The sequence below is a fragment of the Neodiprion lecontei genome, chromosome 5 (assembly GCF_021901455.1).
Source record: "Neodiprion lecontei isolate iyNeoLeco1 chromosome 5, iyNeoLeco1.1, whole genome shotgun sequence".
NCBI lineage: Eukaryota > Metazoa > Arthropoda > Insecta > Hymenoptera > Diprionidae > Neodiprion > Neodiprion lecontei.
In genome coordinates, this window is record NC_060264.1 from 36,173,123 (window position 1) to 36,200,519 (window position 27,397).

Below are 27,397 nucleotides of genomic sequence, written 5' to 3' on the forward strand. Positions count from 1 at the left end.
TTTCCTCTTTATAATATTAGTATAGATAGACATAGATAGATAATTTGTTTCGTTTTTTTTTCGAATTTCAGAATTTGTTGTGTTTTATTTTTACGTTTACACTACTTTAATCTATTTAAACAGTATCCGTACATACAAAACCAGTTCGAATTCATAGGAAGAGAATTTAAAGGAGAAATTAGAAGGAAGAAATTAAAAGGAGATGTGAATCGCCGTGAAACTCTAATCCAAGATGTGAAACGAAAGAAAACTAAAGAGTAACGAACTATACTAGCAGAGAGATGTTATAACGATTTCAATGTTTCAACTTTTTAACTTGATAACTATTTTTTTTATAAATATTGTTGCTATCATGTTTGATTATAATTTCTAAGCAAAAGTGGCGTTTTATTAAAAAAAAAAAGTAAATGAAAAGTATACGTGGTACATATTATTTATTACTATATTTCGATTCAAGAGCATCAAGTCTATTATAATTACACGTAGTAATAAAAAGGAGAGAAAAGTTTATTTTGATAATTCACCTGTAACGCAAGACGTTACTGAGAAAACTCAGCGTGATAAGAGCATCCTTCTCAACTTGACAAGTTACGGTTCATTTGAATATTAGGCTTTTTCATGTTCCACGAAAATACCGCCGCTGTGAAGGGAACCACCCCGCGCTCAGTCGATGCAAAATTGTGAATTAAAGATGTGTCAGAAGTATGAGACACGGAAGACAAATTTACGTGTCACTTTCGCTGAGTGAATACAGACATCATCGCGCCGCAGGGGTTCAAGTGGGTAGGTCAGCGCAAAACACTACTCCGACATCGGTATTTATAAGGTTGGTTAGACTGTAAACAACTTCGAGGACACAGGATAGTGAATACTGGTCTTTTTCATCATGCTCACGATGTGAGAAAATCTGATTTCGTAGCACATGATTGCGAGACTGCACTGTATTGTGCACCGTGAATTCACTTCCATAACCCCACGACACGGAATCAATCGTTGAATGACATTGCCGACTTCAGACATTTCGCTGTCCTAGGCAAAGTCCGCTGTAGCCGCCCCTACTGGTCACAATCAGTCTCTAAGATCTTAACACGAAAGTCAAACAGTTGAGTTTTTCAAAGGATGTGGAAAATGATAATAATTTACATCCTTTAATCAATACGACATGTATTGGGTTTGATAACTTAACATAAAACATCAAATATGGTGAAATAAGAAAGGATTTTTCTTTCTCTTAACCCCTAAGGCTTACGTCTTCCACTATCGACACTTTGATGAAGAAAAATTATTGATCAAATCGTTTTATGACAGTGAGTCTATTATTTCGTCGTCTTCTCGACATTACTGAAAGCCCAGAGAGACAATTATTACCCATCGATGACCGCAGGTAATTTTTTATTAATTTTAATTTGGAAAAAGATCTTCCTGCCGATGCTATTGTGACTGGTAAAGTAAAAAATATGCGCAGAGCTATGAAAACATTTGAATAACCGGCAGCCATACCATTTTTGTGTATGTAATTTAGCACGTCGAATGGTGAAACGATCGATCCTAAGTCTAAATTTTGTAGCAAGACAAACTAGGCTCGTCACTCATGTTGATACCATCGATGTCGCAGTCGCCTTGGTAACTCAGTATGATTCGTAAGTCTTTACAATACTTCAACGCTGTTTCTCTACCAATTTCTTTAATTTTTTGAAAATCATATAGGAAGCCGAAGTAATTAGTAAATAGATATGGTTGGTCCAAAGCCTTAATTCAGTGTCGTATCAATTGTAACGTTTTTATCCAACTGTTGACCGAGTTCCACCCATTCTTGATGCTTTATCAAATGTTTCCTGCTAGTATTGTGCTGAAAAAGAACCCTTGATAAATTTTTCCAATCCAAAAACTAGACTACTATCCGAATTGTTAAATAATTTACAACAAAAAGAAATTATCGAGTGCTCTTTTTTAGACTAAACCAGCCAATTGCGATTGAGTTGCTCATCGTTTGGTAGAGGCCGCTTGTAATTTGACACCGTGAAACCCGTACGAAAACTCATTTTTTCGGAAATACGAAATCTCTGACTTGAACTGGACCTTTCTCAATGATGCGCTGACGAATGTCGTGCGTAATAATATTAGGCCAAACGGCAGAGTCGTCATCAATTAACTTGAGATCCACATTTTGTTGTTGATCACTCTCATTAACATCGCCTTCTTCTCCTACATAATTCAGTTCAATATCACTGGCAGCAGCAAACTCTTCAAGGCTTTGATTTAACCTAGTTTTTTGTTTATTTTCAACTGGTTCTGCTGAACCTACGTCACTTGTTCCGTGTACTTTTAATAACTTTGAGAATTCTATGTCATCCATAGACGTTTCGTAATCAATTTCTATTTGATTGGGATTGCAGGGCTTCAAACAATTTTCCAGGGAACCCGATAGTTTTTTTATCAACCTTCACCTTTGTTCTTTCATCGACTGTACAAATCAACTGGTTGGCAGTTTAGTGAATCGAAAAAATAACGATAGGCCAGGGGCCGCCCCGAAGATATTGCGCCCTGAGGCGATCGCCACACTTGCCTACTGTCTGAAGCCGGCCCTGAATAGCGGACGCGAAATCGATCGCAGAGTTTGAAGATTCTGAAAAACTAGAAGCGAAAATCCAGTTCTAAATTGCGCATGATCGAAGCTATAAATCTGGGCAGTTTTTTCACCTGGGTTGTCAAGATCCCCCCACCTGACTAATTTCGCAGACCCGTTTCTCCAGGGGGACCTTGAAGTGAGTCGCACATTGCCTAACCTCCCAAAATCGATGAAAAAATTCCATTAGACCAGCCGTCCCCTGTTCCTGTCGCAGCTGTGAAGATCTGGATAAAGACCAAAGTGGGGCATCCTCACTGATGTACCACCCTGACAAGGACGAATGGATGAAACTTTGATTGGTTACTCGGAGTTGATGATATCCAACCGAACTAACCTCGTCCCACCAAAGTTGCCGATACAATCTCGTTCCTGGAGTCTTGTATAAGTAAAATTTTCGCAATATTCAGGTGTCCTTGCCTTCACATTTGCTCAGAGGTACACGATATCTGCAACTCTTAGCCCTCGATACGTAATACATCGACGGAATGTCAACATGTTACTTCTGCTCGAAGAATCTTACAACATTACGCAATGAAAAAGTTTAACGATTATGAGGTGACTGGGAACATATTTCCATGTTATACCTTAAATTCCAAAAATAGGTACGACTAAAATTCGGTGGTCACTCTATACACTCGTATTTTCACATTCCCGTACAGCACCGTAATCCAATCGTAAGGTTCGTCGGTCTCCTCAAGGCTTGGAGTTTGTCGTAGCAGCGTCATCATTGCGATCAAATGCTTACCGAAGGTCGACGTTGAATTATCTTGCGGTCAAAACTTTCGACGATATAAATTAAATTAGCTTTGGCGTTAATCCACTCAAGTGTACCCAATTCCTGCAGGCATGTCGTCAGCGAAGAGATGCAGCTGATTTCATTCCAGACATTGTTCTGATCAATTTTTCCCAATCTTCTACAGAGTCCTAACTTCACTTGATCAACGACAATCATGAGGCCCTGAAATCGCAAATTACAGCCGCATAGAAATAAAACAAGCGGCTTTAGCTTGGCCGTGAGCCAGCCCTCGAACTGCCCGTTTTCACACTGTAGGTTCCAATTTCACAGAAAAAGTAAATATTAATATCCAATTCGAATTTCAAACTGCAAATTCAGAATCGTGTTTAACGATTTAAAAGCCCTCAGGTACCATATTATATGAAAATATAACCATTATTTATATTTTCCCGCCATTACAAATTTTGGAATTCTAATCTTGGGTTCGTTATTGGTGACCCAAAAACCTCCGAATGCTGATTTCTACTAAAAACCGTATATGTAAAAAAAAAAATTCCACCATATTGGATTTGCCATTTTGGATTTTGCAAATCTAACCTCAGATTCATGATCGACGACCCAAAACATCTTACATCAGTACCAATTTTCATTCGAATCCATTCATCCGTGCTCAATGTATTACAATTTTTCATACATACGTACATAGGTACACATAGACGTCTATCCGAAAATGGTCGAAAGTGATTTTCTAGATCTCGAAACTTCAAAATCTAGTGAAAACTCAACTTTTTATTTTCTGAGTGATCATAATAACTTCCTTTTTTCTCTGAAAACAGAGACATGGGAAATTAAATAACCGTTCATTTTCGAAAGGGATCATAACTCTATAATATAGCGATGCCATCACATTCCACTACGACGTCATCCCGGGTTAACCGTTATGAGCCATTTGCTTTATTACCCTCAAAATTGATGGATTTCATAATTCCACCCAATTCCCATCATCCCGGGAATCGGGATCTCTGTTTGTCCCACTCTGCTGAATATAGCCCATTTTAAAATGGATGAACGAAACGTACGAAAAAATATATCAGCACTTTCAGAGAGTACTAACGGTATATTCTATAACTCGGTCTTTTCGGGCCGAATGTAAGCCGAAGACAGGTATTGCAAATACGCGAGGCGAAAAAACCGTTACCTTCTTTTTGCACACAATTCATTGCATAACAAAAATGTGTTACACGTTCTTTCACCAAGCACAAAATTGAGGTTAGTGTAACGTAATATCAGATTTGTTCGCAACAGCGCATGCGCGTGGTACAGAAAAGACCCTTTTTAACTCCTAGGACTTAAAAGTGGTCTTTTCGGTATTTCGCGCATACGCATCCGCAGACTCACTCGACCGTCATAGAAACGGGTACTTTTTGTACGGAAAACACGCATGGAAAAACGAGTGAATTATGCTCGCGTTGTATAAAATATATTTTTCGTAACACTCGCAACGAAAAACCTCTTTAGCGCTCCATCCTTAAGCCATACAGGCAGGCGAAAATATAGCCCTTCGTTAACACCGTGCGAGGATATTTTTCGATAGCACACCAGAGAAGCCCCTCCATTATACGAGTGTGACAAAAAATTACATGCCTGTCAAATGTTGAAATGGGTGTAACTCGTGTGACGGAGCTGCACTCGCCCTTTGGCTCATGCGGCAGTTACACTCGTTCTGCGTGAATCGTCACTAGGGGTTCTTGTACAGAAAAATACCATTAGCTGTTTATTACGTCTCCCTGGATTCCATGAGCAGGGGAATTTTTTTCGCGAGATCCCCGCTTCTCTTCCGTCGGTTTGTCTAATGCCAAGCCTCTTTCATCTTTGCTTTCTTGCGCGATGCTAAAGAGGCCATGCTTTTCAACAAGGCGTGGCAGCACAGTTGAGGTTTCTTCCAGAGATTCTACTAAAAAAAATGTGTACTCAAATTTTTTGAGTACCTATAACCAAAAAATGTCAAAATTTCTAAACAGAAGTTCAGCTGGTCTGTCTATCGAAAAACGATCATATGCATGTGTGACCATTTACAACATAAATTTAAACATTTGGGGAACGAAACTGCGTCCGTCCGTTGGCAATAAAATCAAGATTCTGTCATAATCAGAAATATTTCATGCTTTAGGTAATACAATTTCCTTGTCGGCCAGCTTCGGAAGACGTCAATTTAATGAGAAAACTTTTCATCTCGCTTGTCTTGCGGCAACCATCATCTTCCGGAGACAGCTGCTTTCTGCTGTACAGCAGGATCGGAGAAGGGATTAATTGCTCCTTGGGGATGATTCACTTTTTGCAGAAGGTTGAAATTGAGGGTGGCGGGTTTGGGGGGCTGAATCCATCTCGTCAATTTGGCGACACGTTCGCAATAGCTTGATGTTCAATAATCGATTCATTAGTGCAGACTCAAGAGAAGGGCGAGGTGAGGAGAGCCAAAAGGAGAGAAGAGGAGAGGAAAGAGAAACTGACTGGTCCCAAAGCTCACCGTTCTAGCATGAAACGTCTCCCGTCTATGATAACGTAGTGTGACCTAGTGAAAAGTCTTCGTAACGCTGTAACCGTTTCACCCTGTTCCGTCCATTCCGGTGCGTTTAAATCGCAATTCACGCTGAGGCCCTTATTCTGTAACTCTTATGACCCATCGCGCATGAACCAATCAGGAACCAGCTGTAGGCGGAATGTGGATATTCTGTACAGATTGTCTTTCCCGCTTTCTATATCGTTGACCAAAGAGAACCCTTTTTACACATCGCTAGGCTAGCCAAGGGTTGTCTATCGATTTCGCTCTGGAGTTCGGTCAAGCTGGAGCTGAATGTGAAATTCGGTAGCAAATAAGTTTAGTTTACACACCCGGGTATAAAGGCACCGAACAAATGTGTTTCAATATTGATCCTTCTACAACTGCAACTGGTTTTCTACCAAAGTACAAACACACACTTTTTCCCAATCATTCATTATGCCTATCCGTTCGCTGGACATGTTGTTTCACTTTTGTCTGTAAAAATTTTCGCTTGCATTAATCGTTCACTGTAAGATACATTTAACGTTTGTCAGCGTTTAAAATTGAATCCACGATCCCTCGAGGGCTACATTTGATTTCACTAGAAGTTTAAAAAATTTTAATACAAAGTATACTCTGTTTATTCTCGAAGAATATAGGTGTTTCCATTGACTAACGGTTTCGTTGTGATACAATAAGGTACGTGAATGGATATATTGAAATGATGCTGGATGTTGTACAAGATAGTGGTACAATTGAACAAACGGTATGCCTTTGGTTAGCTCTTTTTATCGACCCTTAATCATTGGTCCATTTCGATTTCCACATCAGCTAGCAACAGAAAATATGGGGAAAGAAAATGATTCTGGAAGGATGAGCTTCGTGGCTATAAGAATTTCTTGGATGTTCACGTGTTCACAGAACTGTGAAAAGTTATGCCATAGTCAGCTTTACGGACGTTTATCGATACCAACATTTCCAGTCTTATCGTCATTGTATTATCTTTGCTGCAAGTTTGCCCGTGAGCAGATCGTCTGATTCTAATCGTATTCTTCTTTATCTTAGTACAAGTACGAAGAGAATCGGTTTATCGATCCACCAGAAACTTGTGCAAAGGACCCCGTATAATTCATACCTCCAGCCAAAATCCAACTAATTATTCCTCCTCACGAAAATCTCTTAAGGGTTAAGAAGAATTTGTTTTCAAGTGGGTTTTGAAATTTTTTTCTCCTATTAGGCTGTAATATACGCTGAATTGCAAAAAACGTCAAGACATGCTGCCAAACTGCCGATACGATAGTGCTTCTACAATAAGTGCGAAATGTGTTTAGCTGATGCAATCTAGCCAGTCAATGTTAGAAACGAATAAAACCGTCTCCTTCACGTCACTTTACGAAGATTGCCAACGGTCTGGTCGATCCTGATATGACTCGAATCTGTAGCCGCGAAATGGAATCCAGTACCCGAAAGCCCCAAGAGTGCAATGAAAACGTTTCGATATTGAGAAACACGATGATTGGCTAAGGCTCGCTGAAAACAGATCTGGAACACCGCGTTGTCAAATCAATTGGCTAGTTTGGTATTATTTAGTAGTGGCGTACATTAATTAGTAACCTTAAGATAGACCAGTAGTCTGAAATTTATAGTACTACTGTGATAAACAATATTCTATTTTAGTATCCATTTTACCTAACCAAAACAACCGGGAAATATGCGGAAAAACAATTTCCTATATCTCAATGACCAGCTGTACTGGATTAAATCAATAACTTGCGGACAAAAAAAGAAAATAGATCGCCGGGGAGTGAGCATAAATTGCTGAAACGTGGTAAACAAAATTGAAACAGTGTTACGTCACTTTTACACTGAAAGTCTGTACATGAATTGGAATTGTATGTCAATCAAGCAAGTAATTAATCCTTCGAATAGAAGGTGGAAAAGCACTCGGAAAAATATCGAGATACACGCTGCCATGCCGTGACAGAATTGAGTGAATCGGTTTTTACCCTGGAAAAAAATGGATCGCAGCTAAAAGTAATTTTTCACATTAATCGTGGTAGCTGCTGAATGAAATTCCAATTTTCAGCTGCATCTAGTTCAGGGGACTAGAGGAGTATTCACTTCCTGTTACAAACCCTCAGGAGGTCTACAACAAAACTAAAGTTTTCAAATTATCTCTATCGTTTAGCCAATCAGAACCATTCTTCCATTGACAAGCGCGAAGTTCAAAGGTCAAATCCACAGCGTGACTCATGGTAGGTCCTTTAGTTGTTGCAGCGTCGCTGTAGCATGGTGTCCAGTCGTCCTGGAAATGTCCTTGAATCTTGCTTGTCCATCAAAAGTCCTAGAAACTATCCTTGAATTTTTATTGCGTCCTGTCAATATTCTATTTTTAATGTCCTTGAATAACATGAAAATGTCCTTGAATTTGTTAGGGATTTTTTACTGGACACCATGCGAAGGCATGTTTTCTCGGAAATATACATGTTACAGCACGTACATTTATTATGGTTTTGAGGCTGGATTCGAATCCGAAGTTTTCCAAATATTTGTGCAAGATTCCTTGAGGTTCGGACCTGACTCTCCGGGTCAAGCCGTGACATCGATAAAGTATGGCATGCAGTCGAAAGAGACTCCACGTCCCGTGATGGTTTAGTGCGGAAAAAAGGACAAACTATCTCCTCCTCGAAGTGTCCTGGGAACTACGGCGCTAACTTGTCTGAATTTATATACTCCATTCCTTCTTTTTGCTGTTTTTCTTTATTCAACCTTCACCACGTGAGATAGAGCGTCGTTGCAATGGGGCTGCTCTATCACTGCACTGTGGGGTAAAAAACGTTTTTACAATGATGCGTATTGCTCAGGCACACTACTGTCGTCTTTCTTCCGTCTCCGTGCCGTTGCTGATTCGAAAAAGACTACATCAAATTCGTGAAAATCGATAGTAATCTGTGAACTAAAGTGTGTACACTAGTATGGTCCTCGCATAGAGTTAGAAAAAAATTTCATGACGAAGCCTGTCAAATCGCTTCCAGATGGAGAACAAAAAAAATTCGCTACTTTTCCAGATTCTCATTTCATTCCCACTCTCCCTATTTCAGCGGGAAGTTACGAATTATGCAAAAATATTCTCATTCGCTATATCTTGTACTTTAGTTTGTTTTAAGGTTATAAAATGAAATAAAAATCTGAAAAAATTGGAGGATTTTTTAATTTTACCATTTGGAACTGATTTGACAGGTTCCACCACGAATTTTCTTTCAACCTCATATAAGGACTACCGTAATGTACAAATGGGAACTGGTAAATTCATCCAACTCTGTTCCCATTGAAGATATCTTAACTTATCGGTTCTTGTAATGAAATTGATTTTTCTAAAACTGACTCCACACGCTTTGTGGACTGAAAAAAATATTAGATTGTGTACCAAGGAGGCAGAGTAGGTCTTATTACGTCGGATATTGCAAGTACGCGAGGTGAAAAAGACTTTGCCTTCATGTTGCACGCGATACCGGCTTTATGTAACAAAACTGTGGTATACTAGTTTCTTTTTTATAGCGGAGTACGAAAAAGAGCAATTAATATCAGGATGTAAAAGTGCACTTTTACGTACTCCGTGGCTCTTTTTTTTGTATTGTCGCTAAAACAATCACCTTTACGTCCAGAACCCCGTCAAAAAAATACACGTATACCTCACTGTGTTAAATAAATAATATTCTTGCATCGTGAAAACATCTTTTTTTCTCCATCACGAAAAAAAAATATCATTTCAGTTGGAACAATCTTTCACCGTGAGAAATGATAGCTAGGAGATACTTCGTGTACTTAAATCTGTTTCTGTTGAGGTCGCATCCCGGATTCGTTAATAAGTTCGTAGGAGAAATGAGACAAAAGTTATGTGATGAAAAACTGAAGAAGATGATTAGGGACGATATACTCAATATTTCGTAGAATTATCTTAACGCGTCTTTGGTACGGCCCTCGTTCACCAGTTTGTTTCCCACGGACATCCTGCTGGTAATCGTTGCACCGCTTTAACGTTAACCACCGAAAGAGGGAGAGAGAAAAAGAGAGTGTGTGTGTGTGAGGGAGAGAAAGAGATATAGAGAGAGTACTCGTACCCTCGTTTGCAGGAATCGCCCTTTGTTGTAATCTAGTTAGACGCTTGCCGTTAGTTACGCCGGCGATGAATAGCAGAGGGAAATATTTTGCGGATCCGTTTGTGTTCTATCACGACGTGCGTGTTTATTGCGTAACTGCAGGATAGAGCAAATTCATCTATTGTACACTAAATGACTCATATGGACCATCGATGAATTTATATGGATGAATCTGCTCTATCATAGAGCCCGGGCTATAGAGCCCGGATTGATTTGTAAATGTATATTTTTTATTTAAATCATTTTCATTCCTTATTTGGTTCTCTGAATAAAGTATGATGTTTGAAGCCAGTAAATGCAGTTTCTATTTTCCGTTATTTTTGTTTCCATGCTTTAGTTTTTCAACTCTATATCATATGTAGGGAAGAAGCGGTCAAAATGGGCCCCCTGTACAATCAAATGGAATTTCAACAAATTTCAATAACGCTTCAAATGTATTTTTATGCCATAGACGAAAAACATGGCGTTGTCGAAGTCGGTCTAACGTTATTCATCCTTTAAGCGGGCCCATTTTTTACGCCTCTCTGAATTTTGAATACATATTTACCCAGGCCCTACGTACGGGGTTGGCGTAGACTTGCACCTACCTACCTACTATCACCTGTCTGCTAATAAGTGTTGACTGAGTTATCGACGGGCCCACCACTACGTTGACCTGTAAGGTCGTCGCTTCGTCGAGTGGCACGGCAAACGGTGGAGGACGCAGCGTTCTAGTACTACAGCGAAAACCAATTAGCGGATTCGCCCAAGGTGTGCTGTTCACCGGTCCGTAAATACGTATACGTATGCCGTGTAGCGTCTGTTTAAGCTCTACCAAGAATTTCGGGCCATAGACTCGTTCGCGAAATGTGCCTTCCGATTTTGTCGAGCATCGCGCTTTCGTCGTATTTCGATCCTCGCTTACGATCAGAAATACGAGTCTCTGACCCGCAGCTCGTCAGGGTTGTTATTTATAACGTCAGGTGCTCGTCCTTGCGACCTAATAGTCCACCTGTCCGTTCGCGCTGATGCTTTATCAATCCTTCCTTGCAAGGTTGCAGTCGAGGAAAGCAGGGGGAAACGCACGAGCAGCCATCGTTTACGCATTGGATGACGTACTTTATTTCTCATTTATCTCTCGTTTATAGTTAAAAGCGGTAGCTGCTTCACCGTTGCAGAGGTAACCAAGTTTGTTATATATGCACCTACCTCTCGTCCGCTGCTTACATGCGCCATGCCGCCATTTTGTTTTTAATTTCAATGAAAAAATTCTAACGTGGTCTTGAAACTATAAGTAATAAATCCCACAAACTACAATTGCTCCAAGTGCTTTCACGTTCTTCAAAATAAAAAAAAATCGTACAAATAGGTATGATTTTACACCCTCCATGCTGTACCCCCCACCCCCTGCCCCTTAATACCCAACGCATAGTTCCGATTTCTTGATAACTAACGAGGAGAAGATAATTCCTGGAGGTTCATGACAACTGGGGTTGTCACACACATCGTGTGAGTATTAACGAGATTCAAAAGGTGCAGACAGGGCAGTGAAAACCCGGATGGTAACTGGCTGACATCTACTTATTGTTAGTCAAACTTTGGATAAACAAACTTTTCCACACACCCATTTCAAACCAGCATTAGCCACCGACGAGCTTAACAAAGATTAAACTTCGGACTCGCAGGGACGGTATGACCTTTGTCGTGCATGCTCCAGCAGCATGGACTACAAAATGGGGCAGTTTCACGGTGGCAGGATAGGAACTGGTTATACGAACGTGCGAAGCGAGAAGTATCGCTCTGTCGAGTGCTCTGAGAAATGAAAATACACACTCGAATCAATTTACTCGTGGAATGAAGTGACAAGCATCCTCTTACGTCAAGGGACGTCCGACATTTAACCAAATATTATTCGAAGCGAGATAGCTTCGAGCTGTATCGATTAATACGTTCAACGCGGCGGCACACGTGCCTATAATACACACTGTAAGCTGCCTAGCGGCGGCTAGCGCAGTTTGCTGCGAACATTCTACGACTGGGACAGAACACCGCGGTAAGAAGAAACTGAGACGAAACTTTTCAGATCTCGTTTTTGCGTGGTCGCACTCCAGCTTTCAGTATCGGTCTTATCCTGCGATTGCAACTGACAAGAAAGGTATCCCAGGTCGATCTCGCCAATTTGATTTCTTTTCTAATATGTCATAGTAGGCGAAAAACTAAGTGACACGTATTTTTTTTTATCTACCATCACCACCTTAAGAGGGTAAAACCACCCTCCAAAGTAAGCCATGTCGAGGGGCGATTTGGCAGTTTCACTCACAAGAACATGATATTTTTTAACCAATCTTACTGGAAAAGTTTTCTCATAACAAGAAATAAAAAATGTTATTTTATCATTGAAAAAAAAAAGCCGCTAAATCGCCCCTTGAGGTGCCTTACTTTGGAGGGTGGCTTCAACTCCTTAACGTCTTTAGTGGCTGATAAGAAAAAAATACGTGTAACTTAGTTTTTCGTCTACTATGACATATTAACAAAGAAATTAAGTCGAAGAGATCGACCTGGGATACCTTCCTTGTGGGGAAAAAAATACACCGTATCTGTAATTCTGTATATTTGTCTACGGAATAAATTTGACACCCTCGATGGTATGGAGTTCAAGTATCCAACATCGCGTAACGTTATTCAAGGGAGTCTTTCAATGGCACAGGAAAATGTTTCAAAGACCTATCCTCTCCTCGCAGAGACGATGGCACGTACCGTACAGTAATCGACGTACCTGCATTGTTCAAATGCCTTAACGGAGAATGGACCGATTTTAAAGTTTTCTTATTGTAAGAGATTCCTCGAACCGTAGTTAAATTCAATTACAAATTCTTATATCTTTCGTTCATAAAAATGAACAGTTTTCTTGAACGGTGATTAGCGAGGTATCTTGAAGCTAAAGATCTTTGCGGAAGACAACTTTCTCTCTCATGCATTACACTGAATAGAAATGAGCATCTGGATGATTCAGATTGGAAATAACAACCGTCACAGCAAACTTCTGCATCATCCACAGACCGCCACGTCATTTCATATAATGCTGAAATAATGTATTCAATCTGATTGACAGAGACGTGAATGGAAAAGTTTTTGTTTGCAGCTGTAAATTTTCTTCGAGCATACAGAGATTCGAAATTTTATTATCACCGGTAAACATTGCTTCAATTTATTCCACTCCAAAGGCAGGAAATTAACGCAGCTGGGGTAAATATTCTGCCACCACGGTTGAATGCGTTCACTTTTAGTTGAACGAGAAAAAATAATATCTACGCTTCCAACATTCAGAGGTACTGCAGAGAGTAAGTATCGATAATATCAAGGCAAAGCTTCAATAAGTTTTTTCATAGGTGTGACTGAACCGTATCTCGAGAAAATGAAACAAAGCAATTGTTTCAACGTTAAAACTAATGGACCGCGCAAAGAAGGGGGGAGAAAAAAGCGAGAATCCTCCAGACTGGAACCTCGACTCATCATCAGCGGTGATACACCAGATCGATACAACCAAACATAATGAAGTTCTCAAGTAGAATGGTAAAATCGATTTGCCGGTTATCTTGAACTTGAGTGAATCAAGATTAATATTTACGACCGATCAGAAAGCTGGAATCAGCTCCGAATCAGTTGATCTATGCGGTATATAGCTTTTGTGTAAAGCGGATCACACGCATATACCTGTGGCTAATTTTGCGGAGTGATAATAGAATTGTTATTATATGCTTATCCATTGTTTCTGCGTTTGCCAAGTGCCATTGCACCTTAAACAGACTGGCTTGGTCTTAAGGGAATCGTTCTTTAGTCGCAAGCTTCAACTATCGAAATTGATTGTAATAGAAAAATGTGTGCGATATATTATCTTTGTACATTAGGGTGGTCCATGACAAGGTCATTTTTGAATTTCGACTGTCATAACCCCCAAATCGGCTCCAAATAGTTCAAAAATAATTCGTCTTGATTGCCCGGTATGATGATGTAAATTTTTTCCGCAGATATTAGCACTAATGCTCACCAAAACCTCCCGGTTACAGATTTCTGTGAGCCATATTACTCTTACAATAAAATATATACTGAGAATGTGTTCGAAACGCGTCCATTTTAAATGGGGAAATAAATCCTGCTGGCGGGAGGGGTTAGATTTAAGGTAAAGATCTGAAAAACTGAGGAATTATTTTTGAATTATTTGAAGCTGATTTGTGGGACTGGACGGTCGAAATTCAATTATGACCTTTTTATGGATCACCCTAGTGTACATTGCAGATGTAGAAGATCATAGGAGAAGGATAACGAAGATTTAAAAAAATTCTGGCGTCACAATAGGTCAGGTCAAAGTCAAAGCAGTACAATTTCTCAGCGCTCATTCCGCGCAGGTGGTTCTAGAGCAGATAATTAGTTCGCAAAGCAGTTAACTTCGCACCTCTAGGTCTTGCTTTAGGTCATAACAAGGTCTGTTTATCGCCTGCTCCATACGCGGCGGGTGTAGCGCCGGTGTACCCAGAAATAAATGAATAGATCTGATTAGATCAAAATTTTGATCGTGTGTAAATTATAACTCAGAGATGCAAATAAATTTGATTTGATTTGAATGCATACAATTGAACTAGATCTATTATTTCGGTCTATAAATAATTATACGTACAGTTGGATAAGATTAGATAAACACAAGATTTGGATTGATTTTTTCTCAGGTAGTGTAAAGAAAGCATGTGGAAAGAATTGAAAAAATATGAAATCACGAGCTTGTCGGAGGAGAAGGGGAAGGTGTTTCATAACCGTACTGGTAATCATTAATTCTCGGATCGTGAAGCGCGAAATATGGAGGTGACGTTAATTGCAGTTTCTAGAACTCATGCGGAAAACTATAAATTCGCCATAAATCGTAGGGATAAGCGTCTATGGTGAAGGCTCAATCCTGTGTCAACACACGTATGTGAAGTCATTCCGCCCACCAGGGAGTCAGAAGTTAACTTCGAGTTCGATAGGTACACCTAGAATACGTCGTAAAAGAGAAACTTCTAGAAAATCAGTTCAAGGGTCAGTAAATCTCGATGTTGGCTAACGGCAAGTCAATTTCAAACTGCTTCTTCTTTCTGATCGAGCTTACCTTTGATTCATTAAATTTATTCATGGATTATGGACATTGACTTTCACCTTCACGTACAATTTCGAGTTGAAATGTTCCCGCTGGTGAACTTACGTGGCAGAAATAAGTTATTTAACAAGCGACGCGAGCATTCAAATGTTTAATGGTTTTGAAACTTTGTAGCGTGTGTAAAGTTCGCCACGGAAACAATTGTTATCTTCAAATAACAAATCCTTGCAAGCGATAATATATTTCGTTCAATTGAATATGAAGAAAACAAAATGTTTTTTGAATGTACCCATGTTGGCAGTGAGTATTACGGGTGTAAAGACTGTTGAAGATCTTGCAGCCCAGCTTTTGTTTCAACCTTTCGAATTTTCGGTGAATTACACCATGTCAGTTGTGTTGGATATATTATCACCTTCATCTTCTGCAAAAGATTCAACTACGAACTTTAGTTTCAAGGCTAACCTTATTTCGATGTGCATTATTAGTCATTACGAATTATTACCGACTTAGCCATAGATATCAGCGGCAATCGATCGTGATCTTACCGAGAGAGAAGAATCAGCGACCATTCGACCCTCAAGCGGTGTTGCCGTTTCTAGTACAATTGTACTTTTCCACCATTTTTAGTAGGCCGGCATACTTTATAATTTTTTAGTACATTTACACCCGTATTCATAGTCCTTCCTTGAGGAACAAGGATTCCTTGTTCTCATTTCACGTTTCATGAACAAGGAACCCTTGTTCCTCAAGGAAGGACTATGAATACGGGTGTTAGAGATATTCTAGTGAATTAGCATTTGTTAATGTGGATTGCGAATTTTACCCGAACAACGATCAGAAATACTACTCCATGATCAAGAATATCCAGTATGGAAGAGATTGAAGTTTTGAAAATGTATTTATGCGAAGACGAATTCCGTAAAACTGGTTACTTTGTACAGTTTTTGCGTTAAAATTTAAAACTTCGAAAATTTCGTGCACTTTTTTGTAGGCTACGCATGCGCATTGGTACGCTGAAAGAGACCTTTCCGTGTGTTGCCTCACTGACAAGTGCGAAAACAATGAAAGCACTACCTGGCGGCAAAAGACATAACCTCACAATAGTTGAATTCCACTCAGTACATTCTACCACCTATCTAGTACATTTTTATTTTTTCATAGAGCTGCTACATTCTCAATTACCAGAGTGGCAATACTGCCCTCAAGAACTAATTACTAAACCTTCGCGGACGTGGAAGGTTGGTTACGACGCGATTCTCGACCCTAAAAGTCACGACTCAGTTCTCGGGAAGGAAACTTTTTGTATCAGAACAATGTCCCTTTTTTGTAACGTATCATTTATGGAGTCCCCGATGTTATACGATGTCCCGCGATGAGGTCACATCGTATTGTGCGCTTTATTGTTAAATTTATCTTTCAATACCACTTGTAAGCAGCTTTCGCCTAATATCCTTGAGATTGGCGCACTTTTCTGCGCAGTAGAATTTCGACCGTTGACTGTGTAACTAATTTAACAAGCTCTACTCAAACAAGCTTAACAAGAGTCAAAAAACCGGCCCAGTCTTGTACATATATCTGTGGAAGTTTTCGTTAGGGCGGCAGAAACTCTTTTTATACCGTCTGTTGCCTCCTGTCGCTGTGGTACCTTGCGAAAAATCTATTAAACCGTATGAACTTGTTCAATGAACCTCAATGGCATAAGAGTCATTTTCAAACATCAGAAAAAGAAAACAACAAAATTACCCTTCGATCCCTTTTGATTTTTGTGGGAATTTAAATTGTGGCATTGAAAGGCATCAGGGAGGCAAGATAGATGAATTCTTTGACGCACGTTTACCAATTTATTTCCAATCAACGTGACGAAAAGCTTCACAGTCGTAAAACAGGTCGGAAGGTAAATTGAATAAATCTATTCTGTAACTTGAAAAATCCGATATTATAATACCGACAGAAATAAAATATTGATATGTATTCGTGCGTCCGAGGTACATCGACGTACGACTAACGATGCCGATTGGCAAGAAATTTAACCCCAGAAAACTCCATAACCATTCCCAGCCGAAAAAAGAAAAGTCTCCTTAATTGGTCCTCGACTTCAGATCTAAACATTGAATTACGTTCCGCTAGGCCATTGTACCTTTTCCAGCGCAGACATTTATCCCTTCGAAAATCTCTTTGGTAATATACTACGTCTATCCCCAAAGATATAAAAATATCCTGAGAAATGCGAGGAGCGAGAAAGCTTTAACCAGTTGGCAAGCTTGGGATATAAAACTCTAAACTTAATTTCTCCGCCCCAAACTCGGGCAATTGTACAACGAGTTAATGTATGACTATTCTCTCCCTCGGTGTTAAATATCTACCGCTGTCGTTTGCCAGTGAAAAATAATGTTTACTTTCTTATCCGATAAAAACAACGGGATGTTTGTTCGGTGTTTCAGTGGTGGCGCGGTGCCTCGTCGTTGGTCTGGGACGTCGGCTGATTCAAAGTCCAAGCGTTTCATCAATATGACGAGCCTCTACCGAGTGCTGCTATGGATGTGCTGGTTCCTCGTTCTTATCGAGTGTTACGACGAGCCGAAAAACAACGACGAGGACGACGAGAGCTCGAAGTTGATTCGCATCACCGGAGACATAATCCTGGGGGGTATATTTCCTATGCACGAACAGGTGAGGCGATTCTTGCTATTTATCGAATTCAGATCGCATTGCAGTTCAAGTTCAGAAACGAAAGTGGATCACGTCCCACAGGGCTGATAGCCATGTGCTTGCGCTGAAAGGGTCGGTATTAACTCCATTCAAATCTGATCCAGTCGAAGGCTTATCTCAAAGAGAATCTCACGGCTCGTATACCTTTCCTCTCGTTAGGAACTCCGTAAAAGCTCAACTTTCACGAGATAAGCTGCAGACAGAGCAGCGACGGGCTTTGTTCGTGTCAAACGCTGCTCTAATAGGATATTGCTTGTCTGTAAAATCAAATAGCTATCGAAACGCATAGGTGTACATTAGGATGATCTAAAAATAGCGGATCCAATATGGTGGACCAAAATCCCAAAAGTCACTTGATGTTGCCATATTGGACCCACCACTTTGAATTTTGTGATTTCGAATTCAGATTCGTAATCAGCGACCCAAGAAACCACCGTATACTAAAATTTCATCAAAATCGTTCGGTAAATTTAACGTGATCCTGAAAGGGTCAAATGGGAAAAGCCACCCTCTTAAGGACACGGGTTAGAGTTGAGATAGAAATTTGAAAAAATTAAGGCAATATTTTTGAATTATTTGGAACTGATTTGGTGCCATAGGTGACCGGTTGAAATTAAAAAATGACCTTTTCAAGGACCACCCTGGTGTACATACATGTATAGAGAAAGTTGGCGAGTTGAGCGGATGTATTTTTCACGCACAAGCTCATGAAATAATCGATGGGCGAACGCAGATTTAGGGGGCGAATAGGCCGCGTCTTACGCGGTCGTTAATTTCTGCAGATGAAATTCTTACGCAGCCCTTTTTTTTACCTTTAGAAAACTTGAGCAAGCTTTACCCCGTCAGATTTTATGGACGTGTTTGTTATCCGCCTTTTCACTCTAGCGATTTCGCTGGTGGTTGGGAAACTTTTTAAGCGAACAGATCCGAGATTCCACCACGCGGCCGATGTATTCGCCCTTTTTCGTACATTCCCTTTTACAACGGGATACATATTCGGGAAAGTGAATATTCCCCGTCAAAGTCTTGGAGTATACCTTCCGAGCCACTAGTCAAGGTTGACTTTATTCGACTTCAGGTGCCGGGAACCATGGGCCAATCTCCCTGCGGAGCAGTCAAGGAAGAGAAAGGTGTTCAACGGCTCGAGGCGATGCTCTACGCCTTGGACGAGCTGAACACCGACTCGAGCATTCTGCCCAATACCACCCTGGGCGGGTTGATTCTCGACTCCTGCAGCAGCGACACGTATGCCCTCGACCAGAGCATGGAGTTTGTCCGATCCTACATGAACCAGGTTAGTTGACGAGTTTATTTTCTCTTCCGAACCTTGGCAGCTTTTTCTAACCATCTTTGCTCGTAGGAGCAAATCCGCCTGCACGCCATGTCCTTAATTCTACGAACAGAATTCATTCCCGCGGGGTGGAAGAACTTTGAGTGAAAGACCGTGTTTTCCGTCTCATTCCTGAGGATTCGCTAATGAAGATTTCTCAATTTAGCACAACCCTTGACGAGTAATGGGCCTTTGAGCTAATATTATAGGATGTTTATGCCTCGCTTAATATTGGCTTTTAGGCAGAAACTTCTTCACGTTCTCGGGGGACGAGGCGCAGGATTGATTTCCTCGTATTTTCAAGAAAATAAAGCTCGGGGATACATGCTCGAAACAAGAAGAAAAATGAGACGAGCTTGTAGCTGACAGGGAGCCTTGCGGAAATACCTTTGAAGCAATAAATTAATATTGATCTTATCTTTTGTTTTGCTCATCCCTACAACATACAGTCGGGGATGTGTTTAAGTGAGCATTGAAGGAAGACGTTATGCTCCTTTATCCCTCTGAAGAGGATTATTCTGAATGAAAAACAGAAATCCCAAGCGGATGATGCGTAGTTGTCACCACCAAACCTTAAACTCACAATCGCCCGAACTTCGTACCCCATTAATTGTTTTTATTCGATCTGAATGTAGCACGATCGCGGCGGTTCAACGTTGAACAACACTGAGTTAGGCTCGATAGCTAAACTTTCTCATCATCATTTTTTAAAATAACATTGGCTGCCAGGTTACATCGCGGCAAAGTGAGCCTCGCCATAACTCAACGTCACTTTTAGCCGAGATCTAGCTAAGGATGAAGAGTAAAATATTCTCCCTGTATATCTTGCAACGGTAGCCATGAATTCAACGCTTTACAGACATTTCTCGTGGCACATGTAGCATACGGGTCGACCCTCGAGCATAGAACCTCATCTATATATTTCCGAAAGGTAAGACGTATGTATGTAGAAGTTCTACAGTTGCCGAATCTCTTGACTCCAACCAATACTCATCGGTATATTTTCATGCCTGCTGCGCTTGAAGAGAAAGGGAAGTAGTGTCTCCAGTTGCAAAAGGCGAGTCCTAACCTAACCTAACCTAACCTAACCTCCGATTACTTTTAACCTTTTCATACGTAATTGTATACTTTTTTTTTTACACGCGATTCACTTGAAATTTTCCATATATGGGTTTAAGGGGTAGCTGATTACGGATCTAAACTTGAAATTCGAAAATTCATAATGGTGGATCCAATATGGCGCACAAAAAACAATAAGACGAATAGTTTTGAAAATATTCTATAAAACTTTTTGGTATGTATCAAGTTTGTGTTAAAATTGGAATTCGGATTTTTATGGTAAATTAGCAGATAGTGTTTTTTTTTTCGTGGAAAAATACGAATTTCGATCATTTATTTACACGGGATATCTTCACAATAAATAAATAAATTAATTTTATATTTTTTTAGGTTTGGAAATATTTCATGGACATGTGAAACCAAAAACTCAGCAGCTGTTACCAAAAAAGTAGTTTGACAAGCAAAAATCGATAAAAAAAAAAGTTGGAACGCTGAAAGTCCCAGCGTGAATCAAAGGGTTAAACACTCTAGTTCGGACATACAGCATTGATCATCTAGCTCTCTTGCACGCCTCTTGTTTCGCTCGTGTACTGATATACCGCTGCAGACCGAACCCTCGTAGAACACGAATTTTATTACCAAACAAACACCCTCCTACGGCTGTTTATTTAGCCTGCGAACCGTTACGACGGACGTGAGGCGGTCATTCTTCCCGCCCTGTACTCCTTCCTATTGACCCGGCATCTTCTACCCACTTGAATATCCTCCTCCACACCTGCTACCCAGAAAATGGATACACAAATACAGGCAAAACGCCGGGCCAGATGCACCGAGCTTTCTCGGCTCCCCCCTCCATAATTCCTGAATGACCTGCGCCCTGCGCATCACGTATCGCCTGCAGCTTTGGCCTGAGATTCCGCCGCGCGTATTCACACTGTAAGCAGATATTTCAGAATTAAATCTGAAAAGTGGCTGCCACGGCGGACGTATGTTAGGTACTCTGCTGGCGGTTGAAGAAGGGCCCGGCGATTACAAGTGCCTACTCTCGACGAAAGCGTGCGGCATCAATCTATGGCCCTTGAAAGGGTGAGAGTGAGTCGGCAAAACAATGAGCTTACCAGAAACGAGGCTTCTAGCTCTTTCCACCAACTATATAGGATCATGTTTTCACTTCCGCTCGCTGCGACGTATACGTACGAGTGTTGGCTACCCTTTTCCTAACTCAGTTACGTAAATTGTGAAACAATTTTATACATTTTGAACATGATAATTGCGGCTACCCCACGCTGATTATAATGCAAATCCTTTGAAATTCCGTAGAGGTTTTGAAGTTGACAAATCTTCCGTCCGAGTAATGATATTCAATTCACCATTGCCCTAATGTTACCCTCAGGACCAGTTCCCGGACCCTAAAACGTTGGGATACCTTCAAACCCTCGACCCAGCAAAAGAGCCGCAAAGAAACGGGCATAGAATCCGAATCACCAGAGCGTGAAAACATGAGATTCAGACTGATCCTCAATCGGCTGGACTTCGAATATTTTGTCCAGTAGGGAATTTCTATGTCGCAATTCTCGCCGTCACTGAACCGCCAGTTTTAGTCTTAACGAAATTTACTAATGACCAAGTCTATATGGAAAACCGTGTTCTCTTACAGTAACTGTGTTAAGGTTTAAATTATAGTTTATCAGTGAAATATCAATAAAGGTATCAACCATCGCTGAAATAACTATCGGATGATGGTGGAAGTACAAGACCTATCTGTGCCCTGATTGCATTTACCATCTTATCTTAGAAATACCGACTGACGATAATTACGAAGTTCCTGGTAATGCAATAAGCGTTAATAACAGAGACTCTCCAAGCTTGTCCCATCATCGTAAAGATTTTCACGATTTTAACACCGTTAATTAGATAGTATTCCTTCCGACCTGGCTAACTTCGTACGTACAATCGTTCCGGTATAATGTTTCATTTTCGGTCAAACGACTGTGGCCTCAACTCCACCAAATCATTGCCGGGCTTTATTTGATCAGAACTGGAAGAATTGTCTGACGTGAATCTAAGGCAGTCTGATTGATTCTGGTGGCTTGCGGCGAGCCAATTAAAATTAGCGCGAAAATAACTTCTGGTCAGCTGTCGTAATGACTAGACAACTTTATCAAATTAAAGCTACGGGTGGTGAAATTCATGATTTAACCCTTTGAATTACACATTATTGTACTGAGCCGACTTTTATAACAAGACACTATTCTTTTGGTTTTGGGGTCACTGATTACAAACATGAGATCAGATTTCACAAATCCAATATGGCGGACGAAAATTTCAAATTATCATCGAATACGGTCAAAAAAACTCTATGCAGGGATTTTCAGGGATTAGGTGGTGATTGGATCCGCCAACTTAAATTTTATAAATCCGTTTTCAGATTCAGAGTCAGGAACGCCAAAATGTACAATTTATGTAAGACATGTATGACTATGACTCAAAAGGTTAATTCTTCCTTATGATCGCGTTTCACTGTGGCAACTCATTCTGTTCGTTTTGAAATTGCAACGGTCAACACGGGGCTGCTTCTCGCGGCAGAACTTCTAGGCTATATTTATTTTTTCTTTTATTTTGCTAGCCCTTGTATTTTTCCAATCAGGTAAGAACGTGAACAATCGAAAACAAAGCCAATACCATGTATTATTCAGATTAGTTCACTTTTCGTGTACGGTACTCGATTGGAATTTGCCGTTTACAATGTTTATTTACCAATGCGCTTCTGGGTGCAACTTGACTCGCTGTGCGTCGCGCAAGCAATTTACTGTGGACAATTAACACTCTTCCGGAGCCATAATTACTGCTCGAGGCAATTTTCAGAGCAATGGCTGTACTATTCACTGAAAATTCGCAAATATGGAGAGCGAAATTTTCACACGCGAGATCCACGAGTTTTCCCTCCGTTCTATACCTCAGCTTGCTGTATTAGATTACAGTTATTATCAACTCATCGACGGTTGGCCCGACGCTCTAACGACGAAGAGGTTCGCCACGATCGAGTAGCTGTGCCAAGTAAAAGTAGAGTAAATCTATTTTTCAATATATCCCAATGGCTGGAAGAAATTTCGACGGAACGAATCCATTTGGTAATTCGTTCTGATTCATGAAAAGTTCACAACGTTATATGAATTTTTTGCGCAACAACTTTGCTTCAACTTTTTTATTTACCTGTTAATTAGTTTTTGTTTTCCAGTCGATGTTTGACCAGCTATACCTACTTGACGGTTTACCACACCGCATTTGCGTGGTACATATTTAACTTGCCTGCGGATTTCAACTAATTGTACCATACCTCTCCTTCAGCTGTCGGGCAGCTACGAATTTCACCCTCGGAGAAACTTTCCATCGAACCTGCTTGTAGCTTCCCACAGTTTATAGAAATTCAATTGATTTCCACGCTTCAGAAATTTTTACTCTCACAGACGCGTTACTTGTCAAAGAAAAAAGAGCTGTCGAGGTCTAAGGATGGCGTTAAGCTGCATGGAAGGTAGTGTTACACGTGCAAATATTATGTCATCCATACCATGAGAAATGGTTTTTATGATGAAAAGTAAAAAGGCGCAGACTGTAAGGATTCGAAAACGGTTTTTGACGGGGGAATCTGTTCTAGATCATCGGCATTTTTTTCTAGAATTATGAATTCTCTTACATCAATTGATTATCCGACAGAATGCGAAGGTTATGTTCGTACCTCTCGATCACTGATTCAAACCTTTATTTCGCGTATTGATGCTGGCACGTTTCATAATTTTCGGTTTGCCATCGGCAGAATGTAGCTGAGCTAGAAACGGAATGACGGGGGACTTGAGGTCTTGTCATTCATTCGGCGACTTTGATGAAATACGTGCCTATTCACCTGTCGCTTTCGCTGACTGATGCGGAAACCAAGCGAAAGGAACGGCTCCCCATAAGCCTTCAATTGGCACGATTTGTTTGTTTCAGATCGGTTGTTTGAATTTAGAGACACAACCCCGTTGTGTTCCGCAGAGCGGATAAACACAGGAAATTAATCATTTCATTTTGAAAACCCCAGCGTAACCCCGGCCCTAAGTCAAGTTCGGAAAATTCAATTACCTGCAACCCGGCCTCGAAATTTTCTGAGCTAATTAATCAATCCTCTTCTATTCTTAATGACAGGCTTACTCCACGAGCTTGAAAATCTATCGCTTCGTACCTGTTTAATTTCTGTATGTGTTAACGTGTAGTGTAATGTAAAACACGTGAACCGAAATGAAAGTGGCAAATACATAGCCACATTGGGGCAAGGTCTCCAAACTGTGATTGCAAAACTTGGGATGGCCACTTAATTTCTTAAACGAAATAAAAGCATACATACGGCTTGTGTGATTTCAGCTTTCGACAGGCTATTTTCCGCGATATTAGAAGGTTGAAGTGACCAACGAGCGGTGGAAATTTTCTCGACATTTAAAGGTACAAACATCGCAATACCTCCAATATATGATTCCGCGGTTAGGGTAATGTTTTTTCTCTGAACGTAGGATCATGCCTTAGAACTCGCATAGTTCGACCGTAATTTCTCACGAAGTATGTGTTCACACATTCTACGCATACAGATTTAAAAAGGTGACCGAAATTCGATACAACACTTCTCTCCCCGCACACGTTAATAATACGTTAATAAATTTTTGTACAAAGCACCCTGACTGTGTATAACATGTAACTCGTACACGCCTACATCGTCAGAAATCCAGTGTCAAATTTGATTCCACTCGGGGTCCGATTTCACACAAGCGGGTGACCAATCCACCGTCAATTACTACGCGGGATCTCTTATTAATTCTTTTTCATAAACATCACGTTCAGCGTCGCCGGATTTAGCACCAAACGAGGTGGGCTATTTTCGAAGCTACAGGAACGGAGTCAGATTTCATCCGGGGTTCTCACAGTCTGTGTATCGGTCGTTCTGAAAACGCGTCGGAATTCAAGCAGACGGTGTAAAACGAGCAGCTCATCCAATGCTAACTAACGTCAACATCGCGAATGTAAATTACGTTGAGAGAAATTAAGCAGCGATCAAGACTCGTCTGCCTCGTGCCGGTGGAACTGTACCAACGGGCTCAGCTTACAATTAGCTTCTTCGCCAAAGGATCTCACAACATGCACCCACATTATAGGCCTATCTGCCTACTTACATGTATTACATAGCACACAAACCCCGGGTATTGGCTTTTGACTCTTGACTGGGGCAACTTCCACTTACACATAAACACCGGAGGGAGCGTGTCAAGTGGGATCACGACGATAGGTTTGAGTCGAAATCCCTCGACCATTATAGGTCTAAGGGATTCCAGGGTGCGAGTACCTTCTGCTTCTGTGGACGCGGTAGAACGGCGCAACCTTCTTCACCCTCGGAAAATTAGAAAATAAAGGCCCTTACCCTTACCCTCACCCTTACCCTGTCACTTTCAATTATAATTTAAAAGACGTAGTAGATTACGTATCAGGCATGCAAAGTAGGTATTTTCGCGTCGACAGTGTAGAGTTTGCAACATATGTCAGCCGGAGCCGAATATTGCAAATGCGTAAGACGTAAAAAACTTTAATTTTATCGGGCACACGATGCTATTTGGCTGACAAAACTAAGGCTTACAGTTTCTTGTTTCACAGTCCTGCGTTCCAAAAACGAATGCGCGTGCACGGAGTATGAATTTGAGCACTTTAAATGACTAGAATATTTTACGCGCTTTTTTGCACTGTCGCAAAAATGACTAATTTCGAAAAACTTGAAGATACGCGTTACCGTAAGCGAAGCTGTGTTTTCCTGGGCAAATCAGACTGCCAACTAATTGACATAATATTTTGCGTCTACTATTACTCTAGACGTGTATAAGTGAAAACTTGAGACACGAGACGGCAAATAATGAATCTCAATTACCTATCAACACACCAAAATACCTCGAGTATTACCTAACAACTCGCTTATTCTTTTTACTGCCTGCTTCATTTAGTTGGAATTCGTTTCAACCTTTTCACAGAATTTCCTCAAGGTGAAAATTGCAGAATGTACACTATGCGGTTAGAAGAAGTTTCTACATTTTTCTCTACAACTATGTAGATGAGGAGAGACGATTAAAAGATCATTTAGATTGAACGGTAAATTTCTCATTTTTCCATGCATATTGTTGAATCGCTAATCACTTAATCGATCAAACCTTGTTACAACAACGATGAAAAACTAATTTGCCCTATCGAGGATAACCCTTGTACTCCAGTGTAAGATCCATGAAAAATTTATCGTGGAGAGACGACCCTTAACATCCGGTTTATTCGCTAACAAAGAAGGTGTCCCAAGTCTATCTTTCCGATTTGATTTCTTTTCTACTTTGTTATAGTAGAGTAAAACCTAAGCGACACGTATTTTTTATTTTTTTTTTTATCTGCCACTAAATACTTTAAGGGGGTAAAACCACCCGCCAAAATAATGCTTGTGAACGGCGAAATGGCAGTTTGACCCACAAGAACGTAATATTTCTTGACCAATCCAACTGAAAACGATTTATCATAACGAGAAATGAAAAATGTAATTTTATCAATTAAGAAAAAATAAAATAAAACATTGTCGAATCGTCCCTTGACATTTCTTACTTCGGAGGGTGGTTTCACCCCCCTAAAGTGTTTAATGGCAGATAAGAAAAAAATACGCGTCACTTAGTTTTTAGGCTGCTATAAAATATTACAAAAGAAATGAAATCGGAGAGATCGACCTGGGATATCCTCCTAGTAAGACACGCGCCCGTCAAAAGCTCTTTACTCACCGCGTGGACACCTCGTGAATACATCGACGAAAACCATGTCGTTTGGAAGGTAGGCGTCGTGACTGTCGTGAGTCCATTAATTCTAGGCATGGGGCGCCCTGTATCACGTCGGCTTCTCGGTATTATGCTGCAGTGGTGCATTTTGGTGAATGTCAATATCGAGTTAGGTACATTAACCAGCTCCACGGTGTAGTAGTCGGCGATGTTTGCTATCGCGTCATATTTAGACGAAACTCTGGAGGCCTCGCATGGCTGCCGTCTACATTCCAATTACGAGCAGCATCGCGAAACACTTTGTTCAATA

General features: G+C 40.5%; 1 protein-coding gene across 2 annotated transcripts in view; it reads left to right on the forward strand.

Moving 5' to 3' along the window:
• The window catches only part of LOC107217233 (metabotropic glutamate receptor 7-like), a 76,732-nt gene that overhangs the window by 11,020 nt on the left and 38,315 nt on the right, over positions 1 to 27,397 (forward strand). For both annotated transcript variants that reach the window (XM_015654650.2, XM_046739822.1), the window contains exons 2-3: positions 17,616 to 17,844; positions 18,962 to 19,177. In XM_015654650.2, the coding sequence (XP_015510136.1) occupies positions 17,683 to 17,844; positions 18,962 to 19,177 (378 nt within the window). In that variant the 5' untranslated portion in view covers positions 17,616 to 17,682. The remainder of the gene's footprint in view (positions 1 to 17,615; positions 17,845 to 18,961; positions 19,178 to 27,397) is intronic.